General features: G+C 39.9%; 1 protein-coding gene across 3 annotated transcripts in view; it reads left to right on the top strand.

Moving 5' to 3' along the window:
• Positions 1 to 19,217, top strand: part of SMPX (small muscle protein X-linked) — a 52,685-nt gene that overhangs the window by 16,773 nt on the left and 16,695 nt on the right. Inside the window, exons 4-5 of one of the 3 annotated variants that reach the window (XR_012515794.1) lie at positions 3,452 to 3,600; positions 18,970 to 19,011. Coding sequence is in view for 2 of the 3 variants with exons in the window: in XM_074392322.1 (XP_074248423.1) it covers positions 3,452 to 3,586 (135 nt within the window). In the remaining variant the exon portion in view is untranslated. The other 2 variants (XM_074392322.1, XM_003924101.4) reach the window with 2 other exon arrangements.

Raw genomic sequence — 19,217 nt, 5'->3', positions numbered from 1 at the left:
AGCCACAGATGGGCATGTGCCCAACACTGAGGCCTTACAGCCAAATCCTAATAAACAGGGCTGGTCTTTTGCGTAAGACAATCAGCTGCTTGCTTGAAGTGATTTGAAGGGTATTGACAAGCCTCTACTGAATTTCCCAAATCTCTCTTTTGACTGAAATACTATCATTACTAAGCCACAAAATAAACGTTGGAATTTTCTGTTAATTATTTCCCTCTCCACCTGGCTCCTTTACCAGACACAAACATTTAATTCTGGTCTAGCCACTTCCTAGCTGTGTGGCCTTGTGGCAAGCTTCTTAGCCCTTCTGTGCCTCAGTCTCTTCAACTGTAAGATAGGGATAATAATAGTACCAGATTTATATGGTTGAGTTGAGAATTAAATGAGTTAGTACATGTAATTTAGAACAGTTAACAGTATTTGCTGTTACTATTAAGTCTTTGGTGTTTGAGCCTGAATAAGCAGGTCAGATTGTATTGTCCCACACAGGAGAGTTTAGGGAAAAACTCAGTATGATGTCCGGCAATAATGAGGGAGATGAAAGTGAGATTACTTGAATATGGCTCACTATTTTGCCAAGTTTGACAAATACTCTGTGACCCCCGAAAAGGAAACATGTCCCTTCACAACAGCCATTCCTGAAACTGAGAATGCTGCTGTAGCTGACAAGGCTTCTTTTACACACTCTCTATCTAGGCCAAAGAATGTCTTTCACGTCCCTTCTTCATTCAAATATCTACCTACAAAATAAAAAAAGGACTTATTTATTAGCCAAATGGGGCCATCTGGAACACTGTTTGCTTATGCCTTAACTTATGATAATTCTTGCAATCACAAATTCATGAAGTAAATGGAATCTGATTCCTGTTATGTTTTTAAAAGATGAGAGAAGGTTAAGAAAATGCACTATTAACGTCCCTCTTCCTAAGTCAATATCATGTCTAATTACTAAACATATTGACTTATAATTTCCCATTATATGTGACTTTACCAAATCAAGTGGTAAGTCTTATGTTGATAAATAAAAAACACAATGCAGTGAGGTTTTAATAACTTGAGAGGAAGGCACCTAATATTAAATATTAATCAGCATATGTTCACATCATAAATTTTTGCATATGAACATGTTAAGTACAGACATTGCCTTTAATGTGTTAAATGGGCCAATATAGAACATTTTGATGTTACAAAGTTAGTAAATGTGACTTACCCAGGAACTTAACAGAAGGAATTGGAAACATTTTTCTCCTTCATGCTTCTTTATTAAGATCTACCCACCTAACAGCCGTGGGAACATTTATAAGTGAGGAAACATTTTTTCATTTCACCACTACATGTATTAAACACACACACACACACACACACACACACACACACACACACACACACAGAGCACTTTATAGCCTTGTTAAAAAATTCTTTCTGAAAGCATAGCAAAGAACCTTTTGGAATATCTAGTCCTCCAAGTGGAAGCTTTACAGTTTTAATTATTGCTTCTAAATCTACATTTATAAGTGATAAATGTGTGTGCCTGACAAAAAACAACTGATTCTATGGCTCTATACACTGACCCAGGGAAATAATATTTTCTAGATATTTTTAGCAGGTATAGTCTACATTGAAATACTTTATCATTTTCTTTCAGTGAAACGTTAGCTATTTCATCAGCACTGTACCAGATTCAAAGAAAATGACTATAGGAAAAACCATTAGCCCTTAGTAGAACAGCACCTCAATATTTTATGTCTACTCATCCCCTCCGATAAGCAATTTAAAAACATTTCTCTAAAGGACGTGTCTACGAAGTAATTTGTTAAAGTTTGGGCAAGCTTGAATACTTTCTTCCTTTAGGTTCTAACCAATTTCAGAACTACACATAGGATCCAGACAGGGATTAACCCAAACCATCAGCTTTAATACCTAAATGACAGGGCTGCTGGTGGCGGTAGAGGGTAAGGGTGGGGTGGAGGCGGGGCAAAGGGCTTAGGGTCCACCCTCTCCGGTGAGAGGCAAACATCCAGTTACTTATTTCTTTTCCTGGGAACTGTATTGGTTCACCTAGTTGTTGGCCAAGCAGATGGAGCTCTGCCCTAGTCTATGTTAGTCTGGGTCCTTCAGGAAACTGACCCAATGATATTTACTGGGGAAAACACTTGTAAGGGAAAATGGTAGGGAGTTGCATGAGGCTGAGCGGGAGAGAGGGATAGAGGGTTGGGTGGAAGGATCTCAGACTTCAGGGCTGTACTGAGGCCAGTTCTCCAGGTGAAGTCACTCCACAGAAGAGTCCCAAGTCTCCCAGGAATGGGCCTGCCTTAGAATTCCTGTTGCATTCAGTCATTGGCTACAAGCAGCCGTGGGAAATATGACCTCAGCGTGGTGACGGATGGCTGGATTTCAGTGTGAAGCAACTGGAGCCATCATTCAGTTATCCTCTCTTCAGTAAACTGATCTGAGAGGCGCATTCTCATGGTTGCCACAGTGATCAAATGTTCCTCCAACACCTTTCCCTAGGGCCACAGAGAACATATCCTCCCCTACACCACTAGCAAATAGAAGGAATGGACTGATAATCAGCTTTTTTTCTATAGTAATGAGTTGAAGTCCTCGGAGCCACACACAGAAACTGATCTTATTTTATAGTTACCATTATATGTGTGTTTGGTGTATGTACATAGAGGTGTAGATTTTCGTTACGGTACATTCTTGGAATTGATCCAATTAAACAACAGTCAACAAGTATGCATGTGCACCTCTGTGCCAGATGTTAGAGAGGCCACAAAAAAGGACAGGATGTGGGTCCTGCCCTAAAGCTGCAACAAAAATATAACATTGAATGAAAGGAAATTTAAAATACTTCCCGAAGCAGGAGAGAGCTGGGCTTCCTTTGCCACTCTCTCCTGTCGTGTCCATATTCAAAGAGGTTTTGCTTACATTCACTTCAGTTTGTTTATGCATCCCAAAGATGCATTTGATTTGATTTGAACAAAGGCTGGCAGCCACTACACCCCAAACCAAAACAGGAAACTCCTGGACTAAATTATTGTTAGAGCCTGCCATGCTCTAACATTGTAAAAATCTTTGCTGTCAGGCATATAATAATTGTATGATTATAAATTAAAGTCAATCTTGTAAGATGCTCCTCTTGGAAACACAAATTCTTCAAAGTGGTAGTAATCTTTATTAGTTATCAGAAGTTGAACTGTACTCTAGTGTTTTCTAAGTTATGTGGAAATTACTTGTTTTCTTCTTTCAACTTTATTTCACATTTCACTACAAAGTTTAGGAGATCTTATTGAAACTAAGCCTGTCTCAACAACACAAGGGACAGTCACTCTGCTAGAATCATACTTTGACATCATTCTTGCTTTAATTTTTTTTTTTCTGGTTCATGCTTATGGCTCAGAGAGATCAAATGTCTTTTTTGATGAGTTGATTTCTTCTTTCTCTTCAGGGTGCTCCTCCCATCTCGGAGGAGGAGAAGAAGCCAATTCCAGGAGCAAAGAAACTTCCAGGACCTGCAGTCAACCTATCGGAGATCCAGAATATTAAAAGTGAACTAAAATATGTTCCCAAAGCTGACCAGTAGTTGGAAGAAAAAAGGTGAGTGAAAAACAATCTTCTTTGACACAAAAAGGCCTCAGTAAAACGGTTTAAGGAACCTTTCACAGAAGGAATATGGAATTCCACAAGAGTTCTTAAATACCAGGAACCTTCAATTTAAGTCAGTATTTCAGGTGCAGTTTCTGGTAAAGCCAAGCTTTTGGGCCTGTCTTATTCCGTCACCAGTCAGAGATCCATTGAGGATGTTAGCCTGCCATTCCGTTTCTGATCATCCTTCCTAGTTGGGGAAGGATGAAATTGGGAGAAGAAAGATGCTTGGGAAGAGGCCTTGAGGAGGTTTTGATCTTGAGGTCCAGGGAGCCCTCCGTTACTACATGCCTCAGTTTCCTCACCCAGGTATCTCAAAAAGCAACAACCTATTCATGAGCTAGAATATCAGAGGATCAAGGAGCTGAACAAGTTTGGGTATATAAAGAGGCAGAGACTCAGGAGTTCAGGCCTTTAATCAAGTAACCCAGGTGTGTGTAAGGCCGACCAAGAGGATGCTATAACAACTGTAGGTGTGGATGAGGTTAAGCATAGGCTCAAAACTTGCATGCTGCCTAAAAAGGCACTGAAAGCAGGGCTTGTGAACTTATTTTCGTTTAATTGCATCCATTCAATAATGATCCCCTGGTGAGGGCTCAGACAACTTTCCACCTTCTCTTCTGCTCCTGTGGACTGGTGTGGGAACTCTGCCAGCAGGGGCAGTATGGAACTGGCCCAAGTCATCACTCTTTCTCCTAGGAGACCCTGGGAGCAAATCTACCCTTTATCTAACATGACTAAAGTCCACAATGTAAGATCTATTCCATTCCTTAAGCAGAAATTTAAGTCTAGAGGAGAGGAATCTGTATTGAGAACATAAAACAAGCTTTTATTTGGTTGATTGTCAATTCACTCATTTGGTCACTCACCCATTTATTCAATCAATATTTATTGAGCATTCATTATGTGCTGAACACTAGAAACATTTATTCATCACTTACCATGAGCAAGATACTGTGTGAAGAGCATTACGTCCATTGTTTCTTTTAAGCCTCATGATACCCAATTATTGCTCTCATTCTTGAGATGAGTGTTAGAGAAACTGAGTTTCCCCATCTATCATGTATTTTAAAAATGGAGTCTGACTTCAAAGTTAGTGCTATCACCTACTTGTTATATTGCTTCAATTCCTTCCTCCCACCACACTTTGCAGATGGGTTGCACACTTACTGTTGGTGTTGGGGTGAAATCTTCTGACTGGATGGCAGAGGCAAGCAGTGGGGCAGATAAGTCCCTGCTGTGTCTTCTCCTCTAGAGGGAATGAGGAACAGAATGTTCTGTGTGACAGTCCAATGCACACAGTTGTGGCAATGTTATTTGTGTTACACTTACACTGACTTACTAGGATGTTTGCAAGTTAGTTTTGCTGAAAAGATTTCTTTATAGTTTAGAGAAACACAGGAGCTGTTTTGAGTTAAAATAAAAGAACAGTATCTGGTGTTTTCAGCATAGTTACATAAAAGAACAAAGGAGCAAGAATAATACAGAATAGATCTATTACCACAGACTGAATCCCAGGATCTTGGATGGGGACAAACTGATGTGCGCAGGAACTAGCCTGACTCCTGTCTAAATGCACTTGTTACTATTGATGACAGAATGGAACATACTGGTGACTATCACACTGAGTCCTCCTTATATTGCCAAGTTGAGATGAAATCTTTCAATATGGTAGGGATGAAGTTTCAGAACTTCCTTGTTAGAAAGCCTGGAGAGGCGAACTTAACTTTTTATAATATTATCATCACCCAACCAGGGCTGTTCAGTTGGAGACATACATTTTTAATGCAAACTTTAAAGGTTTTTACTTTTATGAAATCCATGTTGACCTAAATTTAACCTCAGATCCAGTTTCAGAATAATTTGGTTTTGAAGATTCGGAGGAATGCTGTTTTAAAATGAGCTTAGAGAGGATCTTGCAGTGTTACCCAGCAGTGGAGTTGATTCAGTAGCCTCGGCTGTGTGATTCCAGGGAACAAGGAAGAATACCAACTCAATCAAATACTGAAAATGTACCAGAACATCCAGAACACATTTTTGTTACTTTATTTTCTCAGAGAAGACTTTAATGATTCTTCTCAACAAATTCTAATGCAAAACTACTCAGAGAGACCAATTTTTCCTTATTCTTACAGTAATGTGAAAATCTAAGTTGAATGGGTAATTGATCTGAATTCCAAATGAGTACAGTCATTGTTTTAAGCCAAGGAATCATCTTTAGTTTTTTGTAGCAAGCTGTTTTGCTTTTGACTTATTTTTCTCCTGCAGATATGTCTGAGATTTCAAGACTTCAGTAGTCATAGTCTGTCATAGAAGGAGAACATTTCTTAACATTTATTGATACAGTGAACTCATAAGCAGTAAATACCTTGGACCAGCCATCACTTAACCCTTCACTGGTTGGATTGATTTTTTTTTCTTCTTGGGTCACCACTTTGTCACCTACCCTCATCCTGTGTTGTCCAGTTATTAGATCAAACAGATCATTGGTTTGAAGATTGAATAAATGTATCATGTCCATAGTGTAAACACAGTGAAAACTACAAGGCTTAAGGTCCACATAGTACTATAACTATTACAGTACTTCAGACATATAAGATAGGTTAGCACCTCATTCCAGCCAAGATCAGTGCCTCTTTTCAAGTGGGATTTCAGATTCTTTCCATACCCTAGGAATTGTTCACAGAAATCAGTTAAATGGAATTGTTCACAGAAATCAGTTAAAAACATTACAGGATAAGAATCAGAAAGGCCAATGACTACTCTGTTGGGCATCAGAAATCACAGCTTATGGAAAAGGACTTGAGGCCTAGACTGAATCCAGAACCAGACCAGGAAATATAGACAGCCCACACCAAGACAAAGCCAAAAGACACAGGAGTGTCCCAAATGGGGCCCCAGTCAAGGCTGGAACTGACATGGGACAGGGAAGGTAGGATGGTCAGCCATATAAATTTTGGAATCCTCCTGGCTATGATTTAAGGTAGCCAGATGGTGACTTAAAGTCCAAGAACCAGATGAAGAGGCAGGACCAGTGGCACAATCTAGAAACCAGGTGTCTTCCAACACTTCTAATCCTGCTTGTTTGCTACCTTATCAGGAATCCTGCAGGGCCACTACCAGAAGCCACTGTCAGCTTGTTTGCTTGTAGTTGTAGCAGGATTCATGGACAAAGGCCTGGGGAACCTGCAGAAGTGCTCTGCGCTGGTGTCCAAAAAGACTCTGTGCCCATTTCTGTTTGCTCCCAACAGTTAGATCAGAGCATAGGTGATCAGTAAAGAACCCCTGAAACTACTTCCATACCACGGGTACTTTCTTCTTTCTGCAGTAAAATTTATAGATATAAAACTTGGTCCCCACTCTCAGGATACTTAATTCTTGATGGAAAGATAAAATACTTTAAAAGGTAGCTAACAATTCAAGAATTAGGTAGCAGCTTAATTATTAAAGATATCCCAAGGCTGTTTATGATCCACTAACAACTAGGCAGTAGAGATAATGTTATGACTTTTGACAGGGTAAGGTATGATGATTTGGGGTCAAGGATAATTTCAGAGAGGCAATGGGAATGGAATGGTTTAAAAAAGGCTCAGAGATCTCCTCTGGACATATGGAGCATCCAGGGTATCATTAATAATTAGACCAGCCTAGTGAGACCAAAGAGTTCCTCTACGCACTATGTCTTAAACTTTTGGGGCATAACATAATAAAACCCCATATCCTGCCTATACCATCTCATCTCTTTTTCCAGTGGTAAAAGAACTCAGTGATATCAAATAATTGAAGAGGAACGAAGTAAGTATCAAAGTGGTAACACAGCAATTACAAGAAAAAGAAAGGATTAACAAAGGCAAAACCTAAGAATAATTCTACAATGATGCTAATGAGCATCAAGAAAGTCACAATTGAAAGCCTTGGGACTGATGAAGCTCTAAAAAGAAATTCTCATTCTGAAGTTGCAGGAATCCCTTCTCTCTATGTTGGACACTGCAGCATGGACACATGTGTGGCAGTTGGGCTTCACGATTATATACTAAACTAGGGTTCGTATAGTAGTGAAAATCTTTGGAATTAATCCCCATTTGCCATTATGAACTGAAGAAAGCACTTCTGTTTTTGCATTGAGAAGTCTTTTGAGGTCAACCAGTGGGCCTTGGAACACATTTTAAGAAACATTGCTGTAGGGCAGTAAATGAGAGTGAGTTGGAATAATCTGCAGCTCCTTTGTAGCCATACACAGCCTCATAATCTCAAGCTAGTCTCTATCTGATACCCCATATCAGCTAGCCAACCGATTTGGATTTTGTAAGTTTGAAAAGAATCATCATAATGGCCTGTGATTATGATGGGGGAGGTGTGCCCTTAGTCTCCTCGGGCTGTAATAACAAAATAATACCATAGACGGGGCAGCTAAAACAACAGACATTTATTTCTCACAGTTCTGGAGCTGAAAGTCAGAGATGAGAGTGTCAGTGTTGTTGGGTTTTGGTGAGGGTTCTCTTCCTGGCTTGCAGATGGCCATTTTCTTGCTGTGTCCTTTGATGTCTCTTCCTTTTCTTATAAGGGTGCTAATTCCATCATGGGGTCCCCATACTCATGATCTCATCTAAACCTAATTACCTCTCAAAGGCCTCATCTCCTAATACCATCACATTGGGGATAAAGGTTTCAACATATGAATTTGGGGGAAGGACACAAACATTCCAGTCCATAGCAGTCCTCTTCCTCCAGCACTGTGCCCCATCCCTAGCATCTTCTGTTTAACCTGTCACAAACTTACCAAATTGTAATGTATTGGTTTTCTTGTTTACATCTTCTTTATGATGCTATCATATAGCTCCTTTAAAGGCTGCAATTCACATGATACATATTAGGCACACTGGCAAGTCTGAAGTCTGGGATCCCTTAGAAATGTACACATTCCAAGTCCTTGTAATCTTAGGGAGCTTACCACTTTTAAAAAAAGACTAACTTCTATCACAATGTCCATAGTTTACAATGATGATCATAATTGGTAATGGGTCCAGAAATTTGACTTTAATTAATTGTATTCCTCTGTGAAACTAAAAAATTAAGGAAAATGTCAAGTTTGTCTCATTTTCCTCAAAAGAGGTGAAAGATGTGTAAGACCAGAAGAAAACTTAGTATTCAAGAATTCTTTGGCTTTATTTTTCAAACAACATCTATGTCTAGATAAGACATATTTACCAACCAGTCATCCAAAAAGTTGTCATCTCTGATAGGGAAGAACATAAGGCGCTCATTACTCTGAAATGTTAAGCATTATGCATCACATCATTCCTACTGATTCAAGGGCTAATTCTGGGAGTGTTGGCAGGAGGGCAAATTGATGTACCCAGATACTTGCTAAAAAGTACATTTAGTACATAACAACAGACCCCCAAAATACATGAAGCAAAAATCGACAGAAATGAAGGGAGAAACAGACAGTCTAATGATAATAATTGGGGACTTCAATACCCCATTTTCCATAATGGCTAGAATAACTAGACAGAAGATCAACAAGAAAATATAAGACATGAACAACACCATAAACTAATTAGACTTAACACACACATATATAATGTATATATATATATACATATACACACACACACACACGTATGTATATATACACATATACGTATATATGTAGATATACATCCTATATACATATATACATTCTAGATACATATATGTGTGTATATATATTATATATATATATAGTGTGTGTGTATATGTATATATACAACATATAATACATTGCCCAACAGCAGCAGAGTAGTGTGTACACATTCTTCTTAAGTGTACATGGAACATTGTCCAGGACAGACCATATGTTAGGCCATGAAATAAGTCTCAAATTTAAAAGGATTGAAATCATACAAAGTATGTTCTATGACCATAATGGAATGAAATTAGAAATCAGTAACAGAAGGAAGTTTGGGAAATTCACAACTTATGTAACGTAAACAACATGCTTCTAAATAACCAAAGAGTCAAAGAAGAAATCATAAGGTAAATTTGAAAAATTTAATACTTTGAGATTAATGAAAACAAAAATACAGCATACCAAAATTTATAAGATGCAATGAAAGCAGTACTTAGAGGAAAGTTTATAGTTATAAATGACTATATTAAAAAAGATCTCAAATTCAATAACCAATCAATCAAATCCTTATTAGCACCTATTCCATATTTGGGAAAATGCCCTTTATCTTCTTAGAGTAAACTTATGATTAAATTGATGCAACAATGGAAATATCATTCCTTTCAAATGGTAAGGCATAATAAATGTAATAAATCTATTTGTATAAATACTATAACAATGTAACAGAGGCTGGGATATAAAAAATGATTGCCCAGTAGATCACCATTTTAGCATAGTACTGACTTTGATATTTCCCCTTCCAGTCTTTTCCTCTGGGTTTACATCTGGGATGCAATACAACCAAGTTGCTAACAATATGTTGATTTGGGGTTGTGAAGACTTGGTCTCATTTCCTTCCACCTTTGCAACTTTGCACTCTATGTCTTTATTTTCTTGATTGATAAAAGCAGAAAATGGCACCTCTCTCAGTGAGCAGTTGTGAAGGATTAGGGAGATGTGTTTTTTAAAGTATCTCCAGGCACAGTACCTGGGATGGATTGGTAATTCCTCAGTAAATAGGAACTGGTTCACATTTTTTCTTACATAGCATCATTTATAGCACTTGTATAGTATTGTATCTTGGTTTTGCCACTTTACATTTTATCACAAGATTATTTTTCTTTGCAGCCTTCAGATTTAAGATGATTTATTTCTCATAGTCTTTGACTGACCATGATTTCATAACCTTTTCCTTTTGCCAGAAGACAGAGGACTGATTTATTATTTTACATAGAGCTAGACTTAAAAAGGAATAAACACTTCTCCAAATGTCTTCTCTGTGGTTTGTGGAAATTTTTTGTCCTCATTTTTGAAATGCTCCCTGCTTTGACCCAATTACATAGCTCTATTCACTTTCTCTGAAGGAAATGGTTTTATGCTGAAATTTTTCATTCTCGAGTGAAGCCACATTTCTTTGGATTTGTGATGCTCTTTTTTAAATTTTTCCTGATCTTTACTTGGTTAGGATAAAGAAAGGTTCTGCAGTAGTTCCTAACTGTATCAAGGTTTTGTTCATTTGTTTTCCTGGCTGGCAAAACTCTTGTTTTAGACCCTGGTTGCAGCCTGTGTGGGTGTAAAGAACTCTTGAGAGTGAATGCAAGAAGCCTTTGAGTTGACTGTGGCAGATGCTTTAAGAGCCTCTCAACAGTTAACACACACAAGCTACCAGTGTAGTTTCTACTAAAACAGAGATTTGGAGGGTCTAGTCTAGTGTATGAATTATCAGGAAGAAGTTGGAATTAGTGCGAGAGCTTTTAGGGAGTAGACTTAAGACCAGAGAAGCACGTTTGCTTCATCCAGCTTGGTGGAAAGCACAGGTGACTCAGAATCCAATTCTCTTGATCTTACTATACTGGAACATACATTTCCATGAACTAAAGGGCAGTTACACCTGGAACCTGCTCTATTCTCAGTGTAATGGAACTCATTACTCTATCTCAGTTGTTCTCAATGGGGGAGGGTGTGGATTTTTCCTCCCAGGGGACATTTGGCAATGTCTGCAGACAGTTTGAATTGTCACAACTTGGGACAGGCTGCTACTGTCCTCTAGTGAGGAGAAGCCAGGGATGCTATTAAACATCCCACAATGACAAGGATGGCCTCCTACAACAAAGAATGATCCAGCCCCAAATGTCAGTACTGCTGAGAGTGAGTAACCCTGATTTATCTGCTTGAAAGGTTGATGTCAGGTCCAGCTCGCTGTGGACTTTTCTTTTCAAGCAATCAATGCATTGCATTTCACAGAAATTAAGACAGTAATAAAAAGAGTAATTAATTGTCCAATATTTATAATCTCTTCACAGTAATTAAGACTTAGGAATCAAGTACTCTTAAATTCTTTGGTCAATTTGCAAATTAAACATTTATGGCATATGGTCTATGTGGAATTGCCTCAAACGCAACTATTTTTGTAGGTTATCTTTTCATCTCAAATATATCAGAAAGCAGGTTAGCTCAGCAGCTCATCAAGTCTTCTAAAGTATTAATGCAAAGCATTAGTAGTCACCAGCACCTATATCAATGTCATCATTTTTATTATCATGAACATTATCATTTTTTATATGCTTGTGATATGCCTGATACCATATCTTGCACCTCACATGCATTATTTCATTTATTCCTTGTGCTGACTGTATGGAGTACATACTACAGTGCTCATTTTGTTTATGGGAGAGTGAAAGCTAAGAGAGTTTATGCAACTTGACCAAGGTCACCCAGATCGTAAGTCACAGAGGTGGGGTGCAAACCATCATCTGTCACACTAAACAGCCAGTCCTTTTAATCACTATCACCCACTGCATTCTTCAAAAATGTTCTTCTAGTTATAGTCCTTGCAAATAATATTTCACCATGTTGGGTTAGAGCAAAGCAAGCAAAGGCTAAAGAGACTGCAGAAACTGTCACTGCCACAAAGAGGAACACTGAAGCACAATCCTGGCATGTTGGTTGATGTGTTCCTTTGTTTGCTCATTTGTTTATTCATTCACATATTCATTCTTTTAGTTAGTCAGCATTTACCAAACACAAAAGATGTACCAGGTGCTGAGTATAGCAGGCATTAGGGATTCAAATATGCCAGAGCATCTACCCTGTTAAATGGGCAAAACATTGTATGGAAGCACAAATAATTTTCTTTTTAAGGACGTTGAAAAAAGGAAGAGTTAATGCCCATAAATATCAGAGAAAGTGAGAGAGAAAGAGAGAAAAGGAAAGGAGGGGAAGGGAAAGGAGAGGAGAGGACAGGAGACAGAAAAACACCGATTATGGCAATGCTGGGGATGACGGGGTCTTTGCCTAGTGCTCACAAAACTGCAGCAGAGGAATACCAGACTGCTGCAGAGCCCACCTGCCTTTGCTCCGGAGATGAGCAAGGGCTTGCCAGGAGTCTGTGTCATTCATGGTGCAGCAGTGTCCGACCCATGAAGCCTTTTGTCTCATTCCCTCTCACGCTGCGTGCAGCCCACACAGAAAACTGGGGAAGTGAATTCCAGGCTGTCTAATCAGGGTTGGCTGCATCGTGACAATGCTGCTCGTTTTAACTCCCTGCACATGCTGTGGCATTTGAGAAGGAGAAGGAATCACGAGGAACAAATCAAGACTTGCAAATTTAACTTGTACTTCCTTGCCGCCGCTCCCTGCCTGTGAACTGATCCAGGCGTCTCCAAACTATGGCCCGCAGGCTGCATGCGGCCCCCTGAGGCCATTTATCCGGCCCCCAGCTGCACTTCAGGAAGGGGCACCTCTTTCATTGGTGGTCAGTGAGAGGAGCACAGTATGTGGCGTCCCTCCAATGGTCTGAGGGACAGGGAACTGGCCGCCTGTGTAAAAAGTTTGGGGATGCCTGTATCCATACCCTCTGGTTTAGGACTTTATGCAGATGGGGAGGGGGTGGCTGGTTTAATCCAAGGCAGGATCAGACAACTGGCTTCTTACTGAAGGAAATTTCTATTAAGCAGTCGACAGATTGCAGTCTCTCTCGTCCAGGCAGGTGGCACAAAGAACAATGCCTCTGTACTGCTAGATAAACAGCAGAAAACAAGTATGTCCTATTGCCAGAAAGTCATTGGATACCTTCTATAGGAAGGACAGTGGCACTTCCTTCCACCCCAAAAGATAGTGGCACTTCCTTCCATCTATCACAGATGTAATAGAATCCTTAACAAATAATACATATTTTACTGCCTAGCTCTTGCCCGATCCCCCAATTCTGGATACAAATGATAAAAATCATGACTGTGTTTTAGTTCCAGAGGCAATAATTAAATCCTGAAAACTACCCCAACAGGTTTATTAAATTCTGAGTGTTCAATCATCCATCTATTCAGACTGTTTTCATTGCCTGATCATTTTGTACATGGGCTTGTTGGAATTTACCTTGGCCAAATTAACCTTCTTCTTCATAATGCAAATTAACAGCATGAACTGGATTTATGTGGGAAGGATTAAAGTGCTGGGATAAATTCACTCATTTATGAAATGAACACCTATTCACTGACTGTTTCAGACACCACTACATTAGAAATAAGTGATACAAGACAACATCCCTCAAGGGACTCACAGTCTAGTTGGGTGAGGATGTGAGAGGAGACATTAGCACATGATGGTTGCAGCAGGAATGAAGAAGAAATGACAAGGCACAGCCTTTGAATACAGGTGACAAAGACAGAATCTAGACAGGATGTTGGAAAACAGTTATTCCACTGAAGGAAATGTTGAAGAGGTGATTCAAGGATAGGTTTATACCCTGGCTTTGCTATTCCCTTGTTTTGTGATTTTATATAATTGATCTGCCTCAGTTTCTTCATCTGAAAAATAAGAAGAATACCTAACTCCCAGAGGCAATTCTGCTGTCTGCCCTGAGGAACATTTAGCAATGTTTGAAGATGTTTTTGACTGTCACACCTCAGAGTGGGTACTCTTGGCATTCAGGGGCTTGAGACCAGGGATGGTATTAAATACCCTACAACACACAGGACAGTCCCAACAACAGGTATCAATAGTTCCAAGGTTCAGAAGCACTGAATCACATAGTGTGTATATCTAAAGTTCTGTGTACCATGGGAGCTATTACTATTATTAACTACGAAATGTTACCATCGGAAGGAACTTAATTTAAGATCCCCCATCTATTAGTGATAGAAACTGAGTCCCAGGAGCAATGAAATCAAGGTCAGTACCAGTCTAAAATCCCAGTGTCCTATTTCCCAGTTTTGTGCTCCTACTTTATAGGAAAGACAAACAGTTTTCATTTGGAGTGTTGTGTCTGTTTCATTGGTACTGACTGTTGAGAAGGGTTGGGAGCCTGAATTCTGCAGGAAGAAGTGGGATGATCATAGCAGAGTGGGCTGTGGCTGTGTCAGGTGGCATGAACAGGCTTTCTGGAGTGCATTTGCTCACCTTACAGAAGCCATTGCACACTAGATGTGCTGGAAAGAGTGGGATACACCTGTGCTCAATGTGCAGCTCTGACACATAGTAATTCAGTGACCTTGGGCAACGTTCTGACCACTCTGAGCCATATCTATAAATAGGAATAATAATGCAAGTCTTGAGAGGGGACCATAAAGATAGTGAAATGACTCAGATAGAGCTTCTGGTACACAGCAGCATCCAGGAAGACTTCATTCCCTTTGCTGCCCTCACAGTCTGTCCATACCTTCTGCCCTCTGCCCCTTGCCTCCAAGGCTAGGAGTTGATTGGTTGTTTTTTTTTTTTTTTAAGTGAAATACTGTCTGAAAAGTAGGTCTGCACTTTTCCCCAGATAATATGAAGAAAGCTCACTGAAAATTAAAATCCATTAATTATCTTCTCTGTGACTAAAATGAGCTCATTGAAGCACTTGCAAACATCTGGGAGTATCTCTTTCTCAATCACCACCCACCTGGAATCCTTTGAGCTTGAGCCAGTTCATGAGATGATTTCTAACCTGCAACTGTCCTCTTTCTCCTGGAGGAGGCATTGCACTTCCAGTTTTCAAAATCTGCAGCAGCTCATGTTTCCAAGGCCTTTGTCTGAAGACAGCAAAATTACAAACATTTTGCTTTAGCATTTTCATTTTGTTTTAGGGACTTCAAGGAATTTTCCTCCTCTCACCCTAATTTGTCACTAGCAAGTGTATCTGGTTTGTAATTTCGGATTTTTCTCTAAAGAGAGTAAGTTTAAGAAATATTTGGAGAGTTGAGCTGCCATTGCCCTACTCTCAAGGAAAAGTCCAACAATGGACTTTTATATAGCACTTTCCTGAGCGTTTTGAATGGGCTTTATGGCCAGAAATAGGCATCTCGTATTTTTAGTAATCTTTCATAAATAGGCTATATACTATTGGAGTCTGGTCCAGAAAACAAAATGAGAGTCATGTCAATCTCAATGTCCAGAAGTGCCCTGGATGTCTTCTCTATGACACCCTGTTCTGGCTTATGCACCATTCACATTCAATTTCCAGCTACGATTACCTTACAGAAGTGTTTTCTCCCTCTGACATTACTTAATTTGATAATCAAGTTATGTCTACCTTGCAATAATAGGTAGGCAGTCACTAGTAAACACAGGTGCCAGAGAACACGGAAGCCTGGAGATTTTGTGAAATGGCTGCTTAGGGGGCATCACAGGCCAGGCAATGAGGAAACAGGTTTATTTGGAAGTTTTATAACATACGCAAAGCCACATCTTTTAACTAGGGGATAATAGCAGCAATAATATTAACAAATCCTTGCACTTGATTTTAAGAATTCCAAAGTACTTCCATGTCCATGCTCTCTTTCCAACCTCATAATAGTCCTGTGAAATAGTTAGGGCAGGAATTGATTTTGCAGTTCATTCTTACTGACTTCCAACTTCACAAAGGGTGGAAGACTGTGGGATGTATTGTCGTCTCCCTCCGGAGAAGGTTAATTTTAAGACTAATTATTAATTAAGCCTATTGAAGTCCATCTGTAGAAAATGGATGTAATCCCTTTTAATCAGAAATGTAGGATCACCATGTAGTCTGCAACAGGTGCCAAGAAAAGGGATTCGTTACAATCCATTGCATGGGCCAGAATTGATCAGATAATGCCCATGCTTATACCCAGAAGGACTTTTGTCACTGACATGGAAAGAAATTCAAGGTTAATCTACCCACCTCTATCTATAGATAATACATTTCAAAGGAAATGTATTATCTCAATTTCTACTTCTGTTTACTATTTTCTTATCTAATTTTAAAAAGTCATACTATAATCTTTATACACATACAAACATACCCCCCACAACACACACACACACACACACACACACACACACACACATACATATATGCACACACATGGTACAGGACAGATTTGATCCAGGATTTGGAAATTGGGTTGAAATGTCTGAATTCCAGAAAGACCAGGTGGCAAACAAATGGTTCTGGGGAAAACTTCACTTCAAGATGCCCCTAAACCATTATCCTAAAGGTCAGCTCTTCTGGAAAGCTCTCCATTTTCACTGACAGCTAAGAAATGGTGTCCCAGACTCCTTGCAGGGTCATATACAAAGTTTACTGCTTGTTATCCGTCAGGAGAGCGAGAGCCTGGGAGTCATTCTGAGCCAAATCCAATCCAATTATGGGCCAATTATAGACCTGCTTTCACTGCCAGGAGCAGGCCACCCCAGAAACCCAGCTGGTGTCAGAGCCCCTGGCTGGCAGGGATTCCCAGCACATAGGAAGAGCAGCTCATGCCCCAGATAAGACAGAACAGCCAATAATGATCTAGACCAGTACAGATGGCAAATGCAACTACATTAGAATGGTTCCCAATTCTCCTCACTACCCCCACTGTCATCCCTTCATAACTGAGTCCAGATTCAGTTTTCTCTCCTGTGTGGCACCCTTTCTTACTATGTGATCAAATTCTGTAATATCAAAAGGTGGTAGGCAAGACTTTGCTCCTGTACTCAGGTCCAACCTTCCATTACTGGCTGGATTCCTGCAGCCTATGCCATGGTTCTAACTTGGGTCACAGTGCCTGGATACCCACAGCACCACTGACAACCTCACTAAACATGTAGGAGTTAAAATGCCAAGAACTTGAGTTAGAAACTTAGGTTAAAAACAAAAAGCTATCTATATTAAAAATCAAAACAATTTTGGCTGGCACTTCCAACCTATGGAGTTCATTTCAGGTCCACATTCTAGCATCAAATAGTGTCATTATTCCTCCAGGCTGGCTTTGCATGGATGACCTACAAATTTGAGAAGCCAGCTTTTTCTTTTCTTTAACTGAGACTTGAGGACAGTGGGGACAGGGCAGCACCAAGGACAGCACCCTGTGGGTGTCTGCAAAGAAAACCCTTTCAGATTGGCCCAGAGCTGTGGTTCTCAAACTTTAGAATGAGTCAGAATCATCTAGATGACTTGCTGAAACTTAGATTGCTAGGCCAAAGCCCTAGGGTTTTAGATTCAGTAGTTCTGGGATGGGTTCCAGAGTTTGCATTTCTGACAAGTTCTTAGGGAATGCTGCTGCTGCTGTGGTGGATTGGGATCACACTGTTAGAACCAGTGACCTAGAGCCATCAATCAGGTTGTTTAGATCTTGACATTCAGAAATCCCGTAACTATCCCATCACCTGCTCCACAGTTTTCAGGCTAGTTTCCACAAGTACAGTGAGAAGCTTGTTCAGATTTCTTTGCTGAAATCCATATATATTATTTATCAATGAAGCAGTAATCACAAATGCTTGTAATAGTGCTTCCAATGGTCAGGTACTGTTGCAAGTGCTTAACTTTGTGAGACATCAATGAATTAGTACACATAAGAACTCCATTTTACAGGTGAGAAAACCGAGGCACAGAGACGTTACATGACTTTCCATCAGGTCACACAACTAGACAGTGGGGCAGCCAGAAGTCAAATCCAGGCTGCGTGACTTTTCATCATTACCCCAGCCTGACTATCCATGTGGCAGACAGGTCCATGGGGCTGAAATGAGCTGGGTAAATTATGAGGAACAATCCTAATGTAAAGGATAGGAAATTCTACATTAATTTATCTAACAGTCACTTAATCTCACTGAAACAATGTTAATTTCTGCAGCTAGTTTAAGTGCTGACACTGTTACAGTTCAAGGGTTGGCAAACCAGAGCCCACAGTCCAAATCCCAGCCCATCACCTGTTTTTTCTTAACTTTTTATTTTGAGATCATTCTAGATTTACATGTATTTGTAAGAAATAATTCTGAGAGATGCCTGGATGAAATGATTGGGAATAATGAAGTCATTTTCCCAAAATGAAAGTATTTCTAAATAAGGCCTTGCCATGGTTCAACTATATGCTGAGACACAAAACGCTGGGTTTGATAATTTTCATTCAAGTATGCTTTTGTGGATGTCCAGGTAGTGGAAGTAAAACACAAAAGAGTTTCTAAATTTGAACACTTTTCACGTCCAAGAAAAAAGACAGGACCAAAGGATCACAGCTACTTGGCAGACTGATATGTGGCTTTATTGTTTTATTTTATTTATTTTTTTAGAGACAGGGTCTCATTCTGTTCCCGACTGGAGTTCAGTAGTATGATCATGGCTCACTGCAGCCTTGACCACCTGGGTTCCAGCGATCCTCCCACCTCAGCTTCCCAAGTAGCTGGGACCACAGGTGCACACACCACCATGCTTGGCTTTTTTTTTTTTAATTTTTTTTATTGCATTTTAGGTTTTGGGGCACATGTGAAGAACATGCAGGATTGTTGCATAGGTACATACATGGCAATGTGGTTTGCTACCTTTCTCCCCGTCACCTATATCTGGCATTTCTCCCCATGTTATCCCTCCTCAACTCCCCACCCCCTGCTGTCCCTCCTGTTTCCCCCCCAGCAGACCCCAGTGTGTGAAGCTCCTCTCCCTGCATCCATGTGTTCTCATTGTTCAACACCTGCCTATGAGTGAGAACATGCGGTGTTT

This window comes from Saimiri boliviensis, chromosome X (genome assembly GCF_048565385.1).
Source record: "Saimiri boliviensis isolate mSaiBol1 chromosome X, mSaiBol1.pri, whole genome shotgun sequence".
NCBI lineage: Eukaryota > Metazoa > Chordata > Mammalia > Primates > Cebidae > Saimiri > Saimiri boliviensis.
The sequence above is the reverse complement of the archived record's forward strand: the minus strand, read 5'-3'. Positions and strand labels throughout refer to the sequence as shown.